The sequence below is a fragment of the Gasterosteus aculeatus genome, chromosome 4 (genome assembly GCF_964276395.1).
Source record: "Gasterosteus aculeatus chromosome 4, fGasAcu3.hap1.1, whole genome shotgun sequence".
NCBI classification, from domain to species: domain Eukaryota; kingdom Metazoa; phylum Chordata; class Actinopteri; order Perciformes; family Gasterosteidae; genus Gasterosteus; species Gasterosteus aculeatus.
In genome coordinates, this window is record NC_135691.1 from 30,258,076 (window position 1) to 30,276,391 (window position 18,316).

Below are 18,316 nucleotides of genomic sequence, written 5' to 3' on the forward strand. Positions count from 1 at the left end.
AGATCTGTTTTCTTTAAAACAGATAAATGGTGCTCAAATTAAAAATGGGGGAGAAAACTTGGACAGACACATAATTGGCCATCAGCAGGATCGTCCCCAGAAAGAAAAGGTCATTTAACCCAAATGTCTTGTTTTTCTATCCTACCTTACCTAACCTCATGGATAGAGTACACATAGAATAGTGTAGAGCAGGATATCCAGAACGCAAATGAAGCTCTTTGGAATAAATGACCATCAGAAGAAGATGATGGCTTGAAATGGAAGGAAGTGATGAGCTATTGAACGGATAAAGAACATTGCTCAGTAGTTGATTTGAAAGCATTCCTGTTGATTCCTTCGAAAAACAGCAAACTGCTGAAGAGAAGGAAAGCCTCAGGAGGAGGAACAAAGAATGGACGAAAGTGAAAACGACAGTATCACAAACAACAGAGAGACGAATGATGAGCACATCCGAATGCGATGCGATCCGGAGAAAGAAGACGCTCACCCTTTCTGTACAAAATGGCGGAAGGAGAGCGCGACAGGAGGCATTTGGCTCGCTAGGCCCAAATACCCTCCTCATCATCCTAGTGGTTAGTCGGGTCCGAGCCAAGCGGGAGTGTTGGAGAAAAGCAGGAAGTTAGTTGGTGAAGTAGAACGTGTCAGTGAAACATAGCAAGCGCAGAAAAACAAAAACCCCCGGGTAAGTTCATGTAAGGTCGTCCGCCACTGTAGGTGGGGGGGGGGGCTCACCTGGTCTGGCGAGGGCTTGTGATTGTTGGGCTGCTCCGAGGTCGGCGTGGAGACCTTCAGGTGGTCGTCCTCGTAGTTGTCCGCCATCAGCTTCATCCGGTTCTGAGTCTGCAGAGAAATGAAGCGTCAGTCCTGTGCATGTAGACGCTCGCAGGAGCACTTTGATGGATGAACAAACATCAACACTCGTAGACTTTTGTCTTTACTATCCCCCCCCCCCCCTTTACCCCGCCGCTCTTATCTCTCTCATTCCGGCTCTTCCTTCACCTCTTAATCTCTCCTCCCTTCTCCCTTACATACTTTATTCTCTCCTCCTTTCCTTTACGAAGGGAGGCGGCGAGTGAGGGAACGCGAGTCGGTTAAGATCTGTCAGTATTGTACAATCTAAATCCCCTCAGCCTCTCGCTGAGCCCCGCGGGGAACGGGGGGCTTAAGCCGGCCAGACGGAGGTTTTTCGAGTGTGTGAGAGACGTGAAAGAGAATTTTAATACCAACTATCACAATACGTGTTGGCGTGATAGCTAAATAAAAATACCAGATAGCGATCCGACGGTTTATTTTTTATTCCACGTGTATGTCGGGGCGGTCCAGGTGTGTGTGTGTGTGTGTGTGTGTGTACATGATTTCCTTGTTTTCTACAGACAATGTAGACTGTGTGGTGATTATTATTTGTCTCCTCACCGTTGTGGACACAAGCATTAGTCAACAAATTATCTTTTGTCAACGTAACAAGCACAAAGAAAGGAAAAGTATCAACAATTTGAAAAGTTAATCTGAAAATGCTTTTCTTCTGAAATGACGTCCAGATAACTTGCTAACTTTCTGCTCATTGGCCCATCTTTGTTAGTTTTGCCCTTTCTACCTTGTTTTTTTTGCAAATATGTACTGAAACCAACAACATCCATCTCCATTTCTCTGTTTCAAACAAATCGGCAAATTCAAACCTAAGTTAAACTTTGACAGAAAGTCATCTTAACTGTGCAGATCTATGCCGGGATCGAGAGCTGGATCGCCGAAGCTGTCCTCTAACTTTTTAGACACACACACACACACACACACACACACACGCACGCACACAAAAACTTTCCGGCCTTTCTTTACAACTTCCCCTTTTCCTCTAATCGTCAGGAATGCTCTCCTCAGCGCAAACTTACTTAATCTAATAATCACACGACTATTTATCTCCTCCTCCTCTCATTGTTCCCTTCTTCTTTCCTGCTCCGTCTGTCCTGCTGAAGCCCACTGACATCAGACAGAATGGGAAACAAATGAAGATCCTGGGGGGGGGACATGCTTAGAATAAGATGATGTCATCGAGATAAGACTCGGGGGAATATTAGATCGGATTATTGTTCCGTCTTCCCCTCCAGCGGTGAAAGAGGACCTCGCTGATATCCGAGCAATTATCGGTAATGAAAAGTTGCTGAGTCATGGTTAGACGTGAACTTTTTCATCACAATGCAAAATTAGATTAGTTTTTTTTCTCTCCACGCTTTTCTGTCGAGAAGATAAAGTTGTTGATAAAAGGACTATTACAAATAAGAATAGAAAGTGTCTTTCGGGCGCAGGGGGAATTATTTCATTCTCATGAATCTCTGAGGAGTAATGAACTCAATTAGATCCACATGTGTCTGTAAAGAGAGATACTAATGAATAAAACCTCCATCGCTCACTCACTGGTTCACTTTAGAACTGGTAACTAATTTAGACTTTTGTCCTGAACAGCAGAAAAAGCCCTTTTTTAAAACTGCTTGAACCCAGTTTCTACTCGATTAAAGCCACATTCACGCAGTCATCTGCTTTCAGGATTCACGTTTCAGAGGATCAAAGCGGCTGAAGGTTTTTTGTCTCCTACCCGATGTGTGTGGCTAATTTATACTGACTAACGGGGGCTGGGTAAAAAAATAAAACAGGAATGTAGGAACCACCAACCACTAATACGAAGAGCCAAAGTCTTAAAAATGTCCGTAAGCAACACAGGTGCGCATTCATTTCAAAGGCCGCGGCCACACATACACCACCTATAAACGTTAACCACATGTGTCTCCTGCAAGGGCAGATGGTTGGTGTACTCCACACCTTCCCCTTCTTCCATTGTGTGAAATATAACTGTGCCTCCCTCTTCTCTTTTTCACAACCCCTCTCTCCTCTCTCTTTCTTTCTCTAGAGGTTTTAGTCTCCGTCTCTCCACCTCACTGCTTAGGGAGAAATTAAAAAGTGAACCGGCGCAGGGAGACTGTGGGAAAGATATGAGAAGAAGAGTGAAGAGAGCCGAGGACACGTTGATCTACAGCCTTCTGCTGGCACTGTGGCTTGAAGGAGGTGGGGGGGGGGGGGTGAAAGGGCAAAGCACAGCAGAGACTTTCAGGGACGACCGTATATTCTGAAACGCACAGATGTGTTTTGTGCACGAGGGAAGCGCTGCACATGGACAGATTCTCTCACATCCACCCATTCATCGGTTTAGTTTAAATATAATTAGCTCCCCTCGCTAACTCATTAGCCATCTTCTGGTTAACGCAAACCCACAGGTAGACGCTGAGGTTGCTCTCGTCCGATTGGCGGTGCAAACGTGTAAATGCTGCGGTCGGTTTCACCCCTGTAGTTCATCTAGTTTACGGCTCCCTTTCATCGCCGACTCATACTTGCCTTTAATTTCAGATCACAACTCTGCCTCTGTCAGTCTGTCAGTCGGGTTATCGCTAGCAAAGTGTGTGCATATGTCACTGTGAAGGACCGGGCTAAAAATACCACACCAGCCTCAGCTCACTTGATGGTTACACTGCCAACACACACGCGCGCACACACACAAACACACAAGACACACAGTCGGGAATACTGAGGAAGTCTCGGCTGTGCTCCATCATTGAGGGACTGAAACTGATGATACCACAGAGTGAGAGAGAGGAAGAGAGAGAGAGAGAGAGGGGGGAGTGAAACCACTCACACCTCCACACACACACACACTGCCGCAGACAGTAGAGTCTCTGTATTGTGAGTACCCACCTTCGAGACCCCGAGGTGTCATAAAAGACTTCAAATGACGACGGGACGGGGGAGGAAGAGAGAGGAGAGTGATGCGTGTTATAATGACTTCGTTTGACACGACACCTCACGCTCACCTACTCCCTGACACACACACACACACACACACACACCTGCACGCGATTTTCCTCTCCATTGTGCGTTCGTCATATCGGATACTTCCCCAACAAGTGGGCCTTTGGCCATTTTCAATAAGTGGAACTCTTTCGCAAAACAAAACAATGCCTTCTTTTTATCTACACGGTTTTCGAAGACGACAACGCCAATCGTTTATTTTGAGAAGCAGTTTAGTTTCACAGTTTACGGGAAAATACACAAAGCTTTTCTATATCGGTTTGCTTGTGTTATGTTAAGTATATTTGCGTTTTAGGGTCAGAGAATATTCTAAACTTGAATATATATGCAAATACTAAAAAACAACCCTGTTATTAGCGTGTGAACAGTAATATTGAATGCTGGAAAAGAAGCTGTCACCGCCGCGTATTAAACGCACCGCACGAGGAGTCACATAATGTCTCTTTGATTCATTTGAAATGAAAATGTAAGGTGAAAGCATGAAAAACACATGTAATTGGTTTTCCATGTGCAGCCGGCAGGATTGAGGTGAAGCGCTGGAGCTCCGCTTCTTGACCTTCTTATTTTGTGTCAAATTATTTATTAATGTTGATCTTGGAAAACCATCTGCGGCTGCACCCTTAAGCCATCGGGAGTTTGAGCATCAAACAAATGCCTCTGCGGGGGAATCAAGTAGGAAACAAATAACGAGGGGAAACATAGAAAGAAGAGACACGCGCGCGTGAGACCAGTGAAGAAGAAGAAGAAGAAGAAGAAGAAGAAGAAATCCACCACACTCCCAGTAGGCTCATCCTCTGAGGGCTCGGTTAACTCACTGGACCCACGAGAACCGTCACTGTGTGTGTCTCCCAGTGTGTGAATAGACCTCTGTGTGGAACCACAGCGGCATTTGGTCAGGTTTATATCCTTGTTTTTGGCCCGTGTCAGTGTGCACACATCGTTTTGTGTGTGTGTGTGTGTCGGTGTGTGTGTCCGTTTCCTTTTTGAAGGTGTATTCAATCCAACAAAGGGACGTGTTAAGCTGGGGGGTGTTGGTGTGTGCGTGTTTCATCTGACGATCAAACATTGAAATAAACTCTTCATATTTTACATGAAAGTGTTGTCACTGGAGATTTGTAGAACATTTTAACTGTGTGTGTGTGTGTGTGTGTGTGTGTGTGTGTGTGTGTATGTGTGTGGTGAGTGTGGGAGGGGCAGTTTAATCCTAAATTTACCCTCGGTGGTTGGAGGACTGCGGTCACATCTGGACTCAGTTTCTCTCTCTGCCTCTCTCGTTTGCTTTGCTCCCCTCATACCTGTGCCCCCCCCCCCCCCCCCCCCCCCCTCCACCCACTTTCCCCTCTCCACACCTCCACCTCTGTCCTCTAAACAACTGACCCAAAAGTGTCCGCCCGGATGTCAGAGGTGCTGGAAGCAGTGTGTGCAAACAACCGAACCTGCTGCTTGAGCTGATGGACCAGACCATCCTTCTCTCTCTTCAGAGCCGCCACCTCCTCCTGCGTTTTCTTCTTCTTGGACGAGGAGAGCTCCAGCAGGGCGATGTTGGCGTCTTTCTCACTGATGGCCGCCAGCAGGGCTTCTTGCCTGTGCACAGGACACATCACACATTTTGTTAACAACACAGAGAGTGAACTTTGAAATCTGATTTCAATTGAAGCCGCACCCGGTGACCCTGCGCACGATGACATTGCTGACAAAAGTCGGTGGGAGCTAAGTGCCTTCGTCAGCGTTTTCTCGCTGAAATATCTCTCATAAACGACGCCACGGAGGGACAATTCACCCAAATTCCCTTTCAGGCTCCACATTGTTTTCTTTTGTAGATGGAGCAACGGATGTGAAACTTTCTTCATGGCTGGATGCCGTTTGTGTACACTTACATTTTTATGGTCAACGCATCGCATGTCAACAGTGCGTGTGGAGCGTGGAGGAATCACTTTGTGATGTAGGAGGATCAAATTGGTGTATGTTTGCAAAAATATGGCGCCAAGTATGATGCAAACCATGCAATCAAGCGGTTTCCAGCTTTTTTTTTTCTTCTTCTGAGGACCTTCATGCCATGTACACAAGATCTGCCAGAACAAATAACGAGATAAATGTATTATAAATTAGGTAATACTCCTGTCCCTGTAGGTCTCTCCCCCCCCTGCACCCTGGATGCTCCGGCTGAGGGACGGATAGCATTCCTTGTGGTTCAGGAAGCAACAAGGCGCATCCCATCCGTCCCGTCTGTCTAAGATCTGGCCGAGGACACTCGAAGCTCAGAATTCTGTCGATTTCTAATCTAAAACGCAACGCACGATCACACATGCGCACACTTTTTGGGGGAGTTGGGGGTCCAGGGGTATTGAGGCTGCAATATTTACGTTAACTAAAAAAGGGCTCAAGAAATGTACCGCACCACTGTACCTAAAATAAACATGTGCGAAAATGCACACAGCGACGTACAATCCTCCAGATTTTATTGTTCAGCTTCTCCCTTTACTCAGCACACAATTTCACTGTTTCTCCCTCTCTCACGCACACAGACACACACACACACACACACATAACGATACAGATACAGCGGTGCAGAGAGGAATGCTGTGATGAGAGTGTTTAACTGAAAACAGATTACATGTTTGGACTGTGTGAAGACCCCTCAGATTCTTTGGTCAACCTCCCTGGCCACACTGTCAGTGTACGGGTGTCCCATCATGCATCTGGACTGCAGCAGCCTGTCGGGAGCGGTGAGGGAGTCGAGGCCGGCAGAGTGATTCCGTTACTTCAACATTGTGGGAGGCTGGAACACTGTGACAGTCTTTCCCGTTCCAGTTTCCCACAGGAGTACAGACACACGCGTGTGCGCAGACTGACACACACACACACACACACAGGGAAGCTAATGGAACATTAGTCTTGTTAAAGCTAACAGTGCGTCCAGTTTTATACCATATCTGAGAGTTACCTGCCAGCACATGGCGCTTTTAAACCCTGGTGATAAAATGATATTTGTTCCAGATGCACTGGTCTCATTCTGGGCCTTCTCCCTTCATCTCAGTACGACACACACACAAACACACACCTACAGACACACACACACACACACACACACTTACTCTCTGCTTGGCCAGAGTTAAACACATGCTCGTGACAAGTGCTGGTTGTGGCTACCGCTGTTAGTACGTGGTCGTTAAAATCTGCTTCAAGTGCAGCTCTCTTTTGCAAAATCTTTAGATAATTCTACTGTCAGAGGGCTCTTAAAAAACATAGTGCCTCTCAGCTCTGCTGGCGGTGTGTCCTTTACATTGAAAATGACAAAAGGCACCGCGTGGAGGAAAGCTCCCCAGTGGATACGAAGCCTTAGATCTGTAAACTCTCCTCTCTGCAGCAATGTGGTGGGCTGGAGGATAAAGGAAGGTGTCTGAAAGATCTCCATTGTTACCTATTTTGGCAACACCACTAGCTTTAGCTGTTCTAAAAGCATCCCAGGGAGGACTTGTTTTTCTGAGCGTTCAGTGGCGTGACACGCTTCGCCTTTGGATTCCGTTCGGATGCCACTCTGCTCTGTGACTGGTCGGTCGCGGCGTCTTCTGTTAGCAGGTAAAAAAAACAACGACACATATTTGTACATCCCCCAAAAAGAGAGGAAGACATTTGATACGGGGCGGTTCTATTGTGTTATGGCAAAAACCACTAAGGTGCTTGGTTGGGATTGAAAAGCGATTTAGTCAATCGTCAATCAAAATCACAAGCCTCTGTGGAGCCGGCTTGTGAAGATTATTTTATGTGCGTTGTTTATTATTTAAACGTCCCTTTAGCAACTTGAAGTGCAAGACTAGAGTTGCCGTCAAGAGACGACGTGTAGGGCCCGAATGTTTCTCAAGTAGCCAGATTACAAGGTAACTTTAAACCAATCGAAACCTTGATCATCCTCAGAAGACGGCCGCTTCCTTTCCTTTTTTTTCTCACCATACAGATTGCTCCCCTGCATTCAATCAACGCCTGCTTGAACGTGGACGAAAGGCATAATCTGTTCATGGAGAATATCACGGCATTCATCGTACATCTGGTGCTGGACGCAAATTTTGGTCCCTGCATAAAAGTTCAACATCAACCACGCCGAGCTCCTCCAAACTCATACTTTATTTGGCACTGAACATTGGCCTTGGATGTAAATTATGAGGTGCAGAATCATTCAATAATGCCTACAGAGGTTGGCCGTTATTGGGCTAACAATCTTTCTGTTCATCCGAAAAACCCTGACACTCAGGATTTTGTGCAAAAAGTACAAGAATGTAGAAAACTGGCATCAGGCTGAACTACTGTTGCATGCCAGCTGGTCATGGTCATGAGTAGTAAAACAGTCAAATATTTATATGAACGTTTCACAGGTTATTCAATTTAACAAGTTTCCATTTACGTTGTATTCTCTTCCCCCTTCCTCACGGGCGCTCTCTCTCTCTCTCTCTCTCTCTCACCTATTCTCCATCGGTGTCGCTCGCCCACCTTGCGTTCCTCATCTCCCTCTCTTCGTCCCTCGTCCTATCTCCCCGCCCTCAAAGAGGACGGCGGGCATTCTTTCCGTCGTTTCGGCGGTCGTGTGCCATGATGTCATCGCACCGGCGACGAGGCTGACGGTAAGCAGACGCACGCAAACGCACCAGGCACCTGACCCCAACCCCCGACGCACAAACACAAGCACACACACACACACACGGGGGGCTCTCTCCTTCCTAAAACCACTTAAGGCCCCTCACTCTATCTGAAACACTAATGCCTGGTCTTAGATCACTCACACACACACACACACACACACACACACGCACACGCACATGTACGCACATGCAGCTTCCTGTGTGTGCTGCGTTATCTCTTTCATGCCCTCTCCTGCAATCTACAGTCTGCGTGTGTGTCTGTGTGTGTCGGAGAGCGAGTGACAGTTGTTATACGTGTGTTCATCCCAGCACGTCTTCCCGTAGGTGCGTGTTGAGCTCGTGAGGATGCGCTTGGATGTATTTCCGTTTGAGTGTGCTTGTGAATGTTCAATAGTTGTCCGTGCGTACTCAAGGCTTTATATGTGAGCATGTGTGTGTGTGTGTGTGTGTGTGTAGAGCAGATCCAGCCCTGTGTGACATTAGCCAGTCTCCGTCTAAGACAAACACAGAGCTATTTTAGAAATAATCCCCTCTCCGCTCTCTCGTTGTGACGGAACAAAGCGTCTCTCCGTTGTTGTCGGTGCCACTGTCTGCTCCGGTTACACAGGAGACGGCTTGTAGGACGCCAGAGTTTACTCTTTAACCCCCGTAGGAGACGTTGCGTGTCGAGCTCGACCTCATTTCTGCGTTGGGAGCTTTCGCTCTCCGTGAGCCGGGCTGCAGACAGACGCAATCGGGACTCGGGTTGTTTTTTGTTTTTTGGAGAAACTGGACGGGTTTCGAGGCGAGTGAAATCGGTGGATTCCCTCGGCTGGCGTCAAGGGGGATTTAGAAAAATGTGAAGCATATTTACTGTAATCACTGGGCTGGGAGCTTTGGAGGAGACTAACGAGTTCAAACACTAACGGTATAACAGCCTATTTCAACTTGGAATTAACACTAAATATATAATTATATCCAGCAGGTGGATCTGTCCTCCTAACACCGGGACAGGGGAAGGTCTCAGCTGGGAAGCCCGGTGAGGAAGATGTGTGGGGATGAACCACAAAATGTCCAAGCTCGATGTACACACACACGCACACTTGGTTTTACAGCCGACATTAACACATTGATTTCCACCATCATACTTAAAAAGAATGAATTTATTAAAACATGTTATTTCTGCAGGGTGGTAAAGTCAGACGCAGAACTGTATAAACACGCCGAGCGTGCAATCCTGACTCCTGTCCACATTCTCACTGTTCTGGTTCGTCAGAAAGCAAAGGAGAGGAAAGACTGTCGGGAATATTTTTGAATAACTGAATGTTAAGGAAAAGTGTGGTTAAAAAAGGGAAAAGAGAGCTGACAAAAGAGCAGAGGAACGAGATACAGGAGGGCACAGCTGGCTCTCAGTGGCTGCTCGTGCTGACTGAAGACACACACACACACACACACACACACACACACACACACACACACAGGAGTATAGAAAGATGGATACGTCTTTCTCCTCAAACCATCTTTCATTTTCTTTCTGTATCGGCCAGATTTTAGTCCACAGACATCACATGCACACACACACACACGCACACACACACGTCTCTGGGACTAGTGTTCATGACTGTGCATAATCTACTTGTACGTGGGGATACACATTAATCCATTTTTAATTCCTCCTTCTGTCTTTGCGTTTCTTTCTTTCCCCACTTCTTTTTCTCTATTTCCCTCTGTCTTATATCCCCCCCACAACACACACACACACACACACACACACACACACACACACACACACACACACACACACAGCTACTAGTTTAGTTTCAGAATCTCCATAGTGAGACCCTGCAGAGCAATATTTCTCTCCCAGCTGACAGCTTCTGTCCTGGGGCCGACAGCCAGAGAGCACTTGGGCCTTTATTCTGCTCCTCTCTCTCTCTCTCTCTCTCTCTCTCTCATACACACTCATACGCACACACACACACACACACACACACACACACACACACACACACACACACACACACACACACATTCTCTACTTCTCTCACACACACACGCACACATTTCAGGTGTGAACAGCTGCTTTGCCTCACAGCTCAAAATATTGCAGAGGAAGAGAAAAGCGTAAAAGTAAGAACTTTCATACAGTATATGAGATGGAGTAGTTGGTATAACTAAAGTAAGGCTGGTCCTTACACCCCCCTACACACACACTTAGACCCACACTTACTGGTTTATGGCCCTACCAGAGAACACACAGGTCAATGAATGCATAGATCAGAGCTTTTATGAAACATTTGTTAGTGCTGGCCTGCCATGTGTGCAGCATCACAGTACAGACAGCCCATAAAGCTCCGGTTTATAGTAAAACATTCACTGCTTTCTCTCTCTGTGCTGCAAAAGTGCCAACACAAAGTTTCACTTCACTGGATCACAACACAAAGTTATGAGAGAAAATGATCGACACCTACTGCAGTTTTTGTGTGCATTCAGAACCACATTGAGTGGAACGCATCAAAGCCATGAAGGTACAGCGGTATAAAAGTGTGTGTGAGAAGTAATAAAGTGAGAAGTTGCAGCTGATCCTCACGTCTGAGGGGTTGGGGGGGGGTGGAGGGGGGGGCTGTCTGTCATGGGTCAAGTCACAACGGACCTTCATGAAACTGCCTCTTGTGGTGGAACACCGACACTTCTAATGTGTGTTTTTCTGAATTATGTTTTAGACTTTTTAAAATCAGAACTTATGTAAAATGTATATAATTGAAATGTGTCGCCGTCAGGACAGCGGCCAGGAAACTCTTTGACTGACACGACTTCAGATTTATACAGTCGACTGTGTATCGTACAATAACACACTGAGGACTGAGAGATTGTTGGCGAGATCTTTTTGAAAGCTTTGTGTGACTGTGTGTGTGTGTGTGTGTGTGTGTGTCTTAAACTATCGTGGAAGTGGGTCAGAGACATTAGACATGAATGATTCAGCATGGAGGTGGAAGATGGGACGAGAGGCCATCCGAGACTATCAGAAAGAGTGAAAGAGAGTGTAAGGAAAATAGGCTAAAGGATGGCGCATAGGATAAGTGTGTTTGAGAGGGAGAGAAAAGCTTCCCTCAAGGAGCTGTTGTACATCAGAGAGGCTTAAAGAAAGACAGCGAGGAGGCTTACACACACACACACACACACACACACACAGCAAAAAAACACCATTGACAGGGAAGGGAATAAAATAACTGGAGGATTTGGAGGGAAAACAAATCAAAGAGACGGGGGGGAGTCGCAGTAAGGGGAGGCAGAGAGACAAAGGCAGTAAGAGGGAGAGAGAGGAGGGCAGGTGGGACCGCTGCATGACAGAATGAGGATCTGCTCTCGACACATTTCCTCTATTTCTTTCTCCCTTTTTTTCTTAAGAAAAAAAAAAAAAAAAGCTCTTGCTCCCTCGCCGCCCTTTTTCTTTGTCTCTCACTCTCACACTCACACGTTCACACACAACGCAATCTGCACTGGAAAATAAGTACTGTTATTTCAATACAGACATCATAGATATGTGGGCATGCCAATTTGTTGCCGATAATCGGCCGTGCTTAGAAAACCTGGACAGCACTAAACTGGGTTAATTACTGAATACAATCCAAACGGTGGAAGAGTGGTGAGCTTGTTTCACCGGTTACTCACTAAATGAAAATATATTCATCTTAAATACAACTTATCGCGTCACGTATTAGCATTCTAAAAACGTATGCTATAAAACACACACACATATATTTAAAAGCACAGACCTTGACTAATAAGAAAGGTGGAAAAATGCATTATCAATGGTCTGTGGGGGAGCTTGCTCGTTTCATGGGACCACACACACACACACACACACACACACACACACACACACACACTACAATACATGCACGCACACAGAGTGTGACTAAAGATGCAGCTTTGTCTCACTGAGCTTCTTTACAGTAAATCCATTTCCACGCTGCGCTACGGGGACCGAGACATCTGCTGACTATCTGTCGGCATAACACACCCACCAGTAACCTGCGACTCCCGAATGTCCGCGAAAGGGCGTTTTTTTCCAAGATCACTTTTGCTTCATTTGACAGCGTGAGAGTGACAAATACGTTTCGGTTGCTCTGAGGATACTTCCCGTGTTACGGCTCGGCTCCGCTGCCTCGCACGTAAAAGTGCTCAGAAACATCGGCGGGGAATGAAGACCAAGTGACTCAGAAGTGTCCTCGCTTACAAACACCAGAAGTTCTTAATTATCTCTATTAATTTTGATGAAACGCAATGTATTTTTTCGTTTTATTCATCTTGCACGTTTACGTGCTCAGTTTCTTTGCTGCACTGCATGTTTCCGCTCCCTTGAACACCTCGCTGTGGGCCAACTCTCCCTTTAAGAAGGGTGAAGTTTGAAACATCCGTTTGATGACAACAGGCGAGTCCCGTTTTATCTCCTTGTTCTGCCGAGGCCGGTTCTCTCCCATCGTCCGGGACATTTCGCGCTTGTTTCGGAAAATTTCCGGAAACGTTTCGTGGGAAGTTAAGCTTGGGAATTTTGATCTATCTTTTTTTTTTTTTTTGCAAAAGCATTTAGCAGGGAACTTAAATGCAGCTGAGAACAAGACGATGCAAGCCGAGCGCAGCCGGACCCTGGAGGCACACATTGTCTGCCAGAAACGTAAACATGAAATACTCACTCTGTTTTTTTTTAACGTCTTTGTCATTATCTAGCATACTAGATACTTGATTACTTGGCAAGCTGAAGCCATTTTCACTTTAATACCAAGGTTATTTGTATACAGTAGGCTAACGTTTTACAGCAGTGAGCGCAGAATGTATGTATGTCCACAGAAAAGTATTAAAATGTTTTTATGAATGTCTGCTTAGGAGAAAACTAAATGTTACGACAAGGTCAAATACATGATTACCCCAAGATTTATTTCCCCCGTTAATTCTCATGTATTCCTGTTCATTTGTGAACATTTCCGTTAATCCCCATGGAAAGATTCCAACTTTTAATATTCCCGGAATTTCGCAACCCTACAGTATTGTCTTCTTAAATACACAAACAACTTACACATGAAATACGGCAATAAGAATAGAAAACACAACGCCGACGAGTCAGCAACGCCGAAAGGGAGACTTTCTCTCTCTTTTTCTTCCGTATTTTCAGAAGATCACCGGGTCGCCGCGCTACTTGAATACAACGTCTAACTGCGCCACATCTTTCATTGCTTCTGTTTTTCCCGATTCAACCTCTGCCTCTCACGAGGGAGAAGAATCCAAAAAGTAAAGACGGAAACTGCCAGAGTTGGCGGCAAGCGGGCAAGAAAGGCGAGTACAGAGAGCGCAAGGAAAAGGGAGAGAAAAGAGGGAGACGTGGAGCGAGGCGCCCTGATTTCAGCATGTAAAGACTCGGTGTCAAAGCGGCGTGCCCCTTGTTGTCAGACTAAGCCCTCGACGTGTCATACACACTCATCGCACAACAAATTCACACGCGCATACACACACACAGACTTGTTTTGGCACACTGTGGATTAATCTCATTTCTCCGGGGATCAAAGTACTTGTCTCAGCTGCGCTGCCACAAGCATGCGTATGTGCATTTGTGTGGGAGGATCTCTTGTGTGTGTGTGTGTGTGTGTGTGTGCATATACATCTCCAAATGTTCCACTGGTAGTGAAAGGTTCTGTCATGCTGCCTCATCTGGTTTTGTAAAAGACTCTGTGTATGTGTGCGTCTTATTTCTGAGGGCAAGATGCACATCTCGTGTTAGCAACGGGACAGCCGCCGTTGGCAGTGTGTGAGTTGTGTGCGTGTGCGTTGTGTGCATCCTTATACACAAGGCGTCGCACTAGCGTTAGCTGTGGCTTTCATGGCTGTAAGGAGCCGAGCGGTTGTTCCATTGAAAATAAGATCTTTGACTGCATGCAAACAAACAGAGGGATGCAAACACGCACAAACACAAACGCACCATCGATTATTTTCAGTGTGTAGTGACAGCGGCGACGACAGTGAGGGATACGGCCTGCAAGGCCGCCACCAAAACTCAGAGGATGATTACGTTTCCAGACACAGATCTGCTCCGAGCGCGGAGGCGGAAGGGAAGCAAAGAACAAGAGATGAAAAAAACGGGGGGAAAGGAGGGACGGCAGGAATGAAGGGAGGGAGCGACGCCCTGGTGGGAGATAAAAACAAAGAGCAGAGCAGCGAAGGGGAAATAAATTGGATTTATAGCGTTCACCTTGAGGCATCGGCCGAGGCGGTCGCTGCAGGAGGCTGCAGACCCTCTGTGTACTTCCACCGCACACAAACACACTTTAAGTGTCCCCATTCTAGACGGTAAACGACCCACACCCTCCCTTCCTCCCCCTCACACACACAAACACACACACACTCACAGCTAAAATATATTTGATTTCCCTACTGAAAGAAACAAAAGCGATGGGACTCACTTTGCTGGAAGCGTCGACCACTTATTTTGCCAACACAACTGTTGAGCGCGTCGCCGGCCGTCTTTCTGCCCATCGGAGTCTTTTCTAAACAGGCGTTTCTGTGTTTTCCTTTGGTAATGAATTTCTAGGGGTCGTTAACGTTAAGCCTCGGTAACAAGCCTAACAAATAAACAAACGTTTGCTGCAACGGAGGAGTTGGGTATTTAATGATCGTAAGGAAAAAAAAAAACCTATAAAAAGTAGTTCCTTCAGGACGGTAAAAATAATGCGCAGTGAGCGGTGTGGACGCACGGGAGCGAGGACGCAACGTTAGTGGTTATACGTTTGATTAATATATATATATTACATGTATCACTGTCTGAAAGATTGATGGATGGGTGGAAGGAGAGAGCGGGACGGGGTATCTGAGTGTCCCGCCGATTCGCTGGCTCGACCCGGCTGTTGTTGGACAGCTGTCTTTCTCCTCTCTGCGTTCCCTCCTTTTCTCTCCGCCATAAAACTATTTCTGCTTCTTTTCTTTCATTTTATTATCCTCCTCTCTCGCCCCTCCCCCGTCCCTAAACAGATTTATAACTCTTGCCCTGACCTCTCTACTCTCCTTTCTTCTTCTCGTCTTGTCAGCATTACACCCTTCTCCTCCTGCACATCCGTCCTCCCCAAAACCTGCTTGTTTTTGTCTCTACTTAGCAGCGGCGTTATAACCCTGTCAATTAGGAAGGCTTTTCTAAATGATATAAATGTAAGGCGGTGTTTCCCGTACCATTATATCAGGGAGGGGGGGCCCGAGCTGCAACTGCGATTATGAAATACGTTGCAACATTTTGCTTTACAATAAAACATGAGCTTCCAGCTGTTCTTGATGCTTCAAACATCTGCAGTGATGTCATGTTTCAACCAATCGTCCTCGTAATAAAAGGTTGAAAATAGTTTTTCTTCCTCCAGATTGAAGGTCTAATGATTGATGGTTCCGCACAGATTGAGAAACCATTTTAAGCAGGGTTAAGAGTTTGGGCCATTTGAATGAAATTGACCGGAGTGCAACCTACACCGACATCCAAAAGTTTAACAAACTGCTTTTCTCGCACAACGCTCTCCAAAAGCCACAACCGGAATAGTCTGCATGCAAGTCTTAAACGTACCTGAACCAGAGAGACATGCATGTGTGTGAGCCACAGAGGCAGAGGGAGGAAGAGATGTGCGTTCAATGTCAGAACAGCAGAACGGCACAAAGTGAAATAGGCTTTAATTCAGCCAGATTGGGATATCAGACCCCGCTGTCACAGACACACACAGTGTAAGCACATTCCTTCGGATACCTTCGCATGTACACACACACACACACACACACATACAAACGCACCCTCACACACCCTCACACACACCTGCAGACTGCAAACACATGACAACACACCTCCCGACAAGCACAACTTAGGGCTGGGAAGAAAGCGAGCATGTGCGTTTAATGTGTATCACAAAGAAAACATGTCTCTGTGTGTGTTTTACGAGTGTGTGCGTTTTACGAGTGTCTGTGTACATGTGAAGGTCACATAATTTAACAGTGGGAAAGACGCATGTTGGCGCCGAACAGGGCACATGTGTGTATCTGTGTGTAGTTGTGTTTTAGTGAATTTAGTGTGCATTGGTGTTGTATGTGTATTTTATAAACATTTTATTTCTGCATGACAGCTGCAGTGTTTTCACGGGTGCACACACACACACACACACACACACACGGAAACACAGACTCACAGACTCACAGATACAGATCAGGGACTCAAGGTTAGAAGAGTGTTGGAGTAAAGAAGACATACATCAGCTGGTGAAAACTATGGCACCAAGATAGATAGCCTGTGCAGACCTTGTGTGTGAGTGTGTGTGTGTGTGTGGGAGAGAGAAGGAAAGGAACGTAGAGGGCGAGAAAGCAAGACTGCTTTCTTTAGCTGTATTTGCTCCACGTTTGTGCATGGGAGCGACAGTATGGATGTGTGTTCATGTACTCCGTCCAGGAAACCTCTGAAACATGCCGTATCGTATATCACGTCCTACGGTAACATTAAACCCAACGCCGGCGTAAAACCGGGCGACGAGTCAGACATCAGACCCGAAAGAGTTACGGCGGCGCTGCGTGTGCAGAGACAGTTTCATATGCATTACACTGAGATATACGACACGCGGGACGCGGCCGCCTTAAACATCTCGTGTTTTACATGTGAGGGAAAGCCAGAAGCAAATGACGTATTTGCTGACCAAACCCTAATGTCTTGTGAAAAATATGAGCGGCGGCGTAACGTGCATTACTCACAGCGAGGCATCCAGCAGCTACCTGAAAAAGCTTCCGCTCAGACGGAGCAGGCCTACAAATACGCAATATCCCAAATATGTGCGAGGAAAACACCCTACTGCAGCCGGGAAAACATCTTTGAATTATGCGAATGCTGCAAGTTGTGAAAAAAAAAAACATTAATGAATTGGAACAATAAGCATCTGCAGGTGGTACAAATGTACTATTTCCCAGGTCAATAAAACCTTCCCTAACGTACCCTATTAGAAGTATATAAAGGTTACCAATAGTGCCTCTATAAAAATGTACTTGTGCAGACGGAGCAGCATTTAAAAGTTGTCTTCACTACTTTGTTTAGCCACTTTAAGGTTATATATCAAACATATGTATCTGGCGACATCAAAAAGCGAACACAAGAAGCACCGCCAACCTGTCTAATCGCCGCGGGGATTTCAGCACCACTGAAGACACACTAGCTCTGTGCACGACCGCTGTACGAAGAACCAAACAACTAAATGTCAAATAAATAATTTGCAATCACATAGTGAGCGCGTAAGTCACTAAAAATGTGTCACATGATGGAACTTAATGCGGCGAGGTTGTATATCTGCATAAACATTGGCGGAGTAAATATTTGGTCTCTCTCTGGACAGAAGCTGTGATCTGTGTATGGAAACACGCGGTCACGCCATAGTTCAGAGTCGGGTATTGATGTTAACCACAACAGATGTAGACACTAACACACGAGGATATTGGGACGGTGAAGCTGAATGAAACGTTCCCACTGGAGTCTGTTGAATCTAATGTGTGTGTGTGTGTGTGTGTGTGTGTGTGTGTGTGTGTGTGTGTGTGTGTGTGTGTGTTAGCCTGTTCCATAAATATTAAACTCAACGCCTATATTCTCCCAACAGGAACATCGGGAAAGTCCGACCCCAATAAATAAACCCACACGTGCACACTCACGCAATCTGATGCGCTGAGGCCTGTAATAATCACGCGGGTCGTTGCCGGGGGCGATAAAACAGCCTTTAACTTCCTCACCTGTCCTGCAAACGGACGTGCTACAGGACACACACACACACACACACACACACACACTCTGTGTCTTTCTCAAA

General features: G+C 46.2%; 1 protein-coding gene across 6 annotated transcripts in view; it reads right to left on the reverse strand.

Annotated features, from left to right (window-relative positions):
* LOC120816889 (ELKS/Rab6-interacting/CAST family member 1) overlaps nt 1-18,316 on the reverse strand; it is an 84,378-nt gene that overhangs the window by 16,613 nt on the left and 49,449 nt on the right. For 3 of the 6 annotated variants that reach the window (XR_013467260.1, XR_013467259.1, XR_013467258.1), the window contains 3 exons: nt 5,289-5,436; nt 733-840; nt 488-566 (listed from right to left, as the gene is read on the reverse strand). Coding sequence is in view for 3 of the 6 variants with exons in the window: in XM_078100251.1 (XP_077956377.1) it covers nt 733-840; nt 5,289-5,436 (256 nt within the window). In the remaining 3 variants the exon portion in view is untranslated. The remainder of the gene's footprint in view (nt 1-487; nt 567-732; nt 841-5,288; nt 5,437-18,316) is intronic. The other 3 variants (XM_078100251.1, XM_078100250.1, XM_078100249.1) reach the window with 1 other exon arrangement.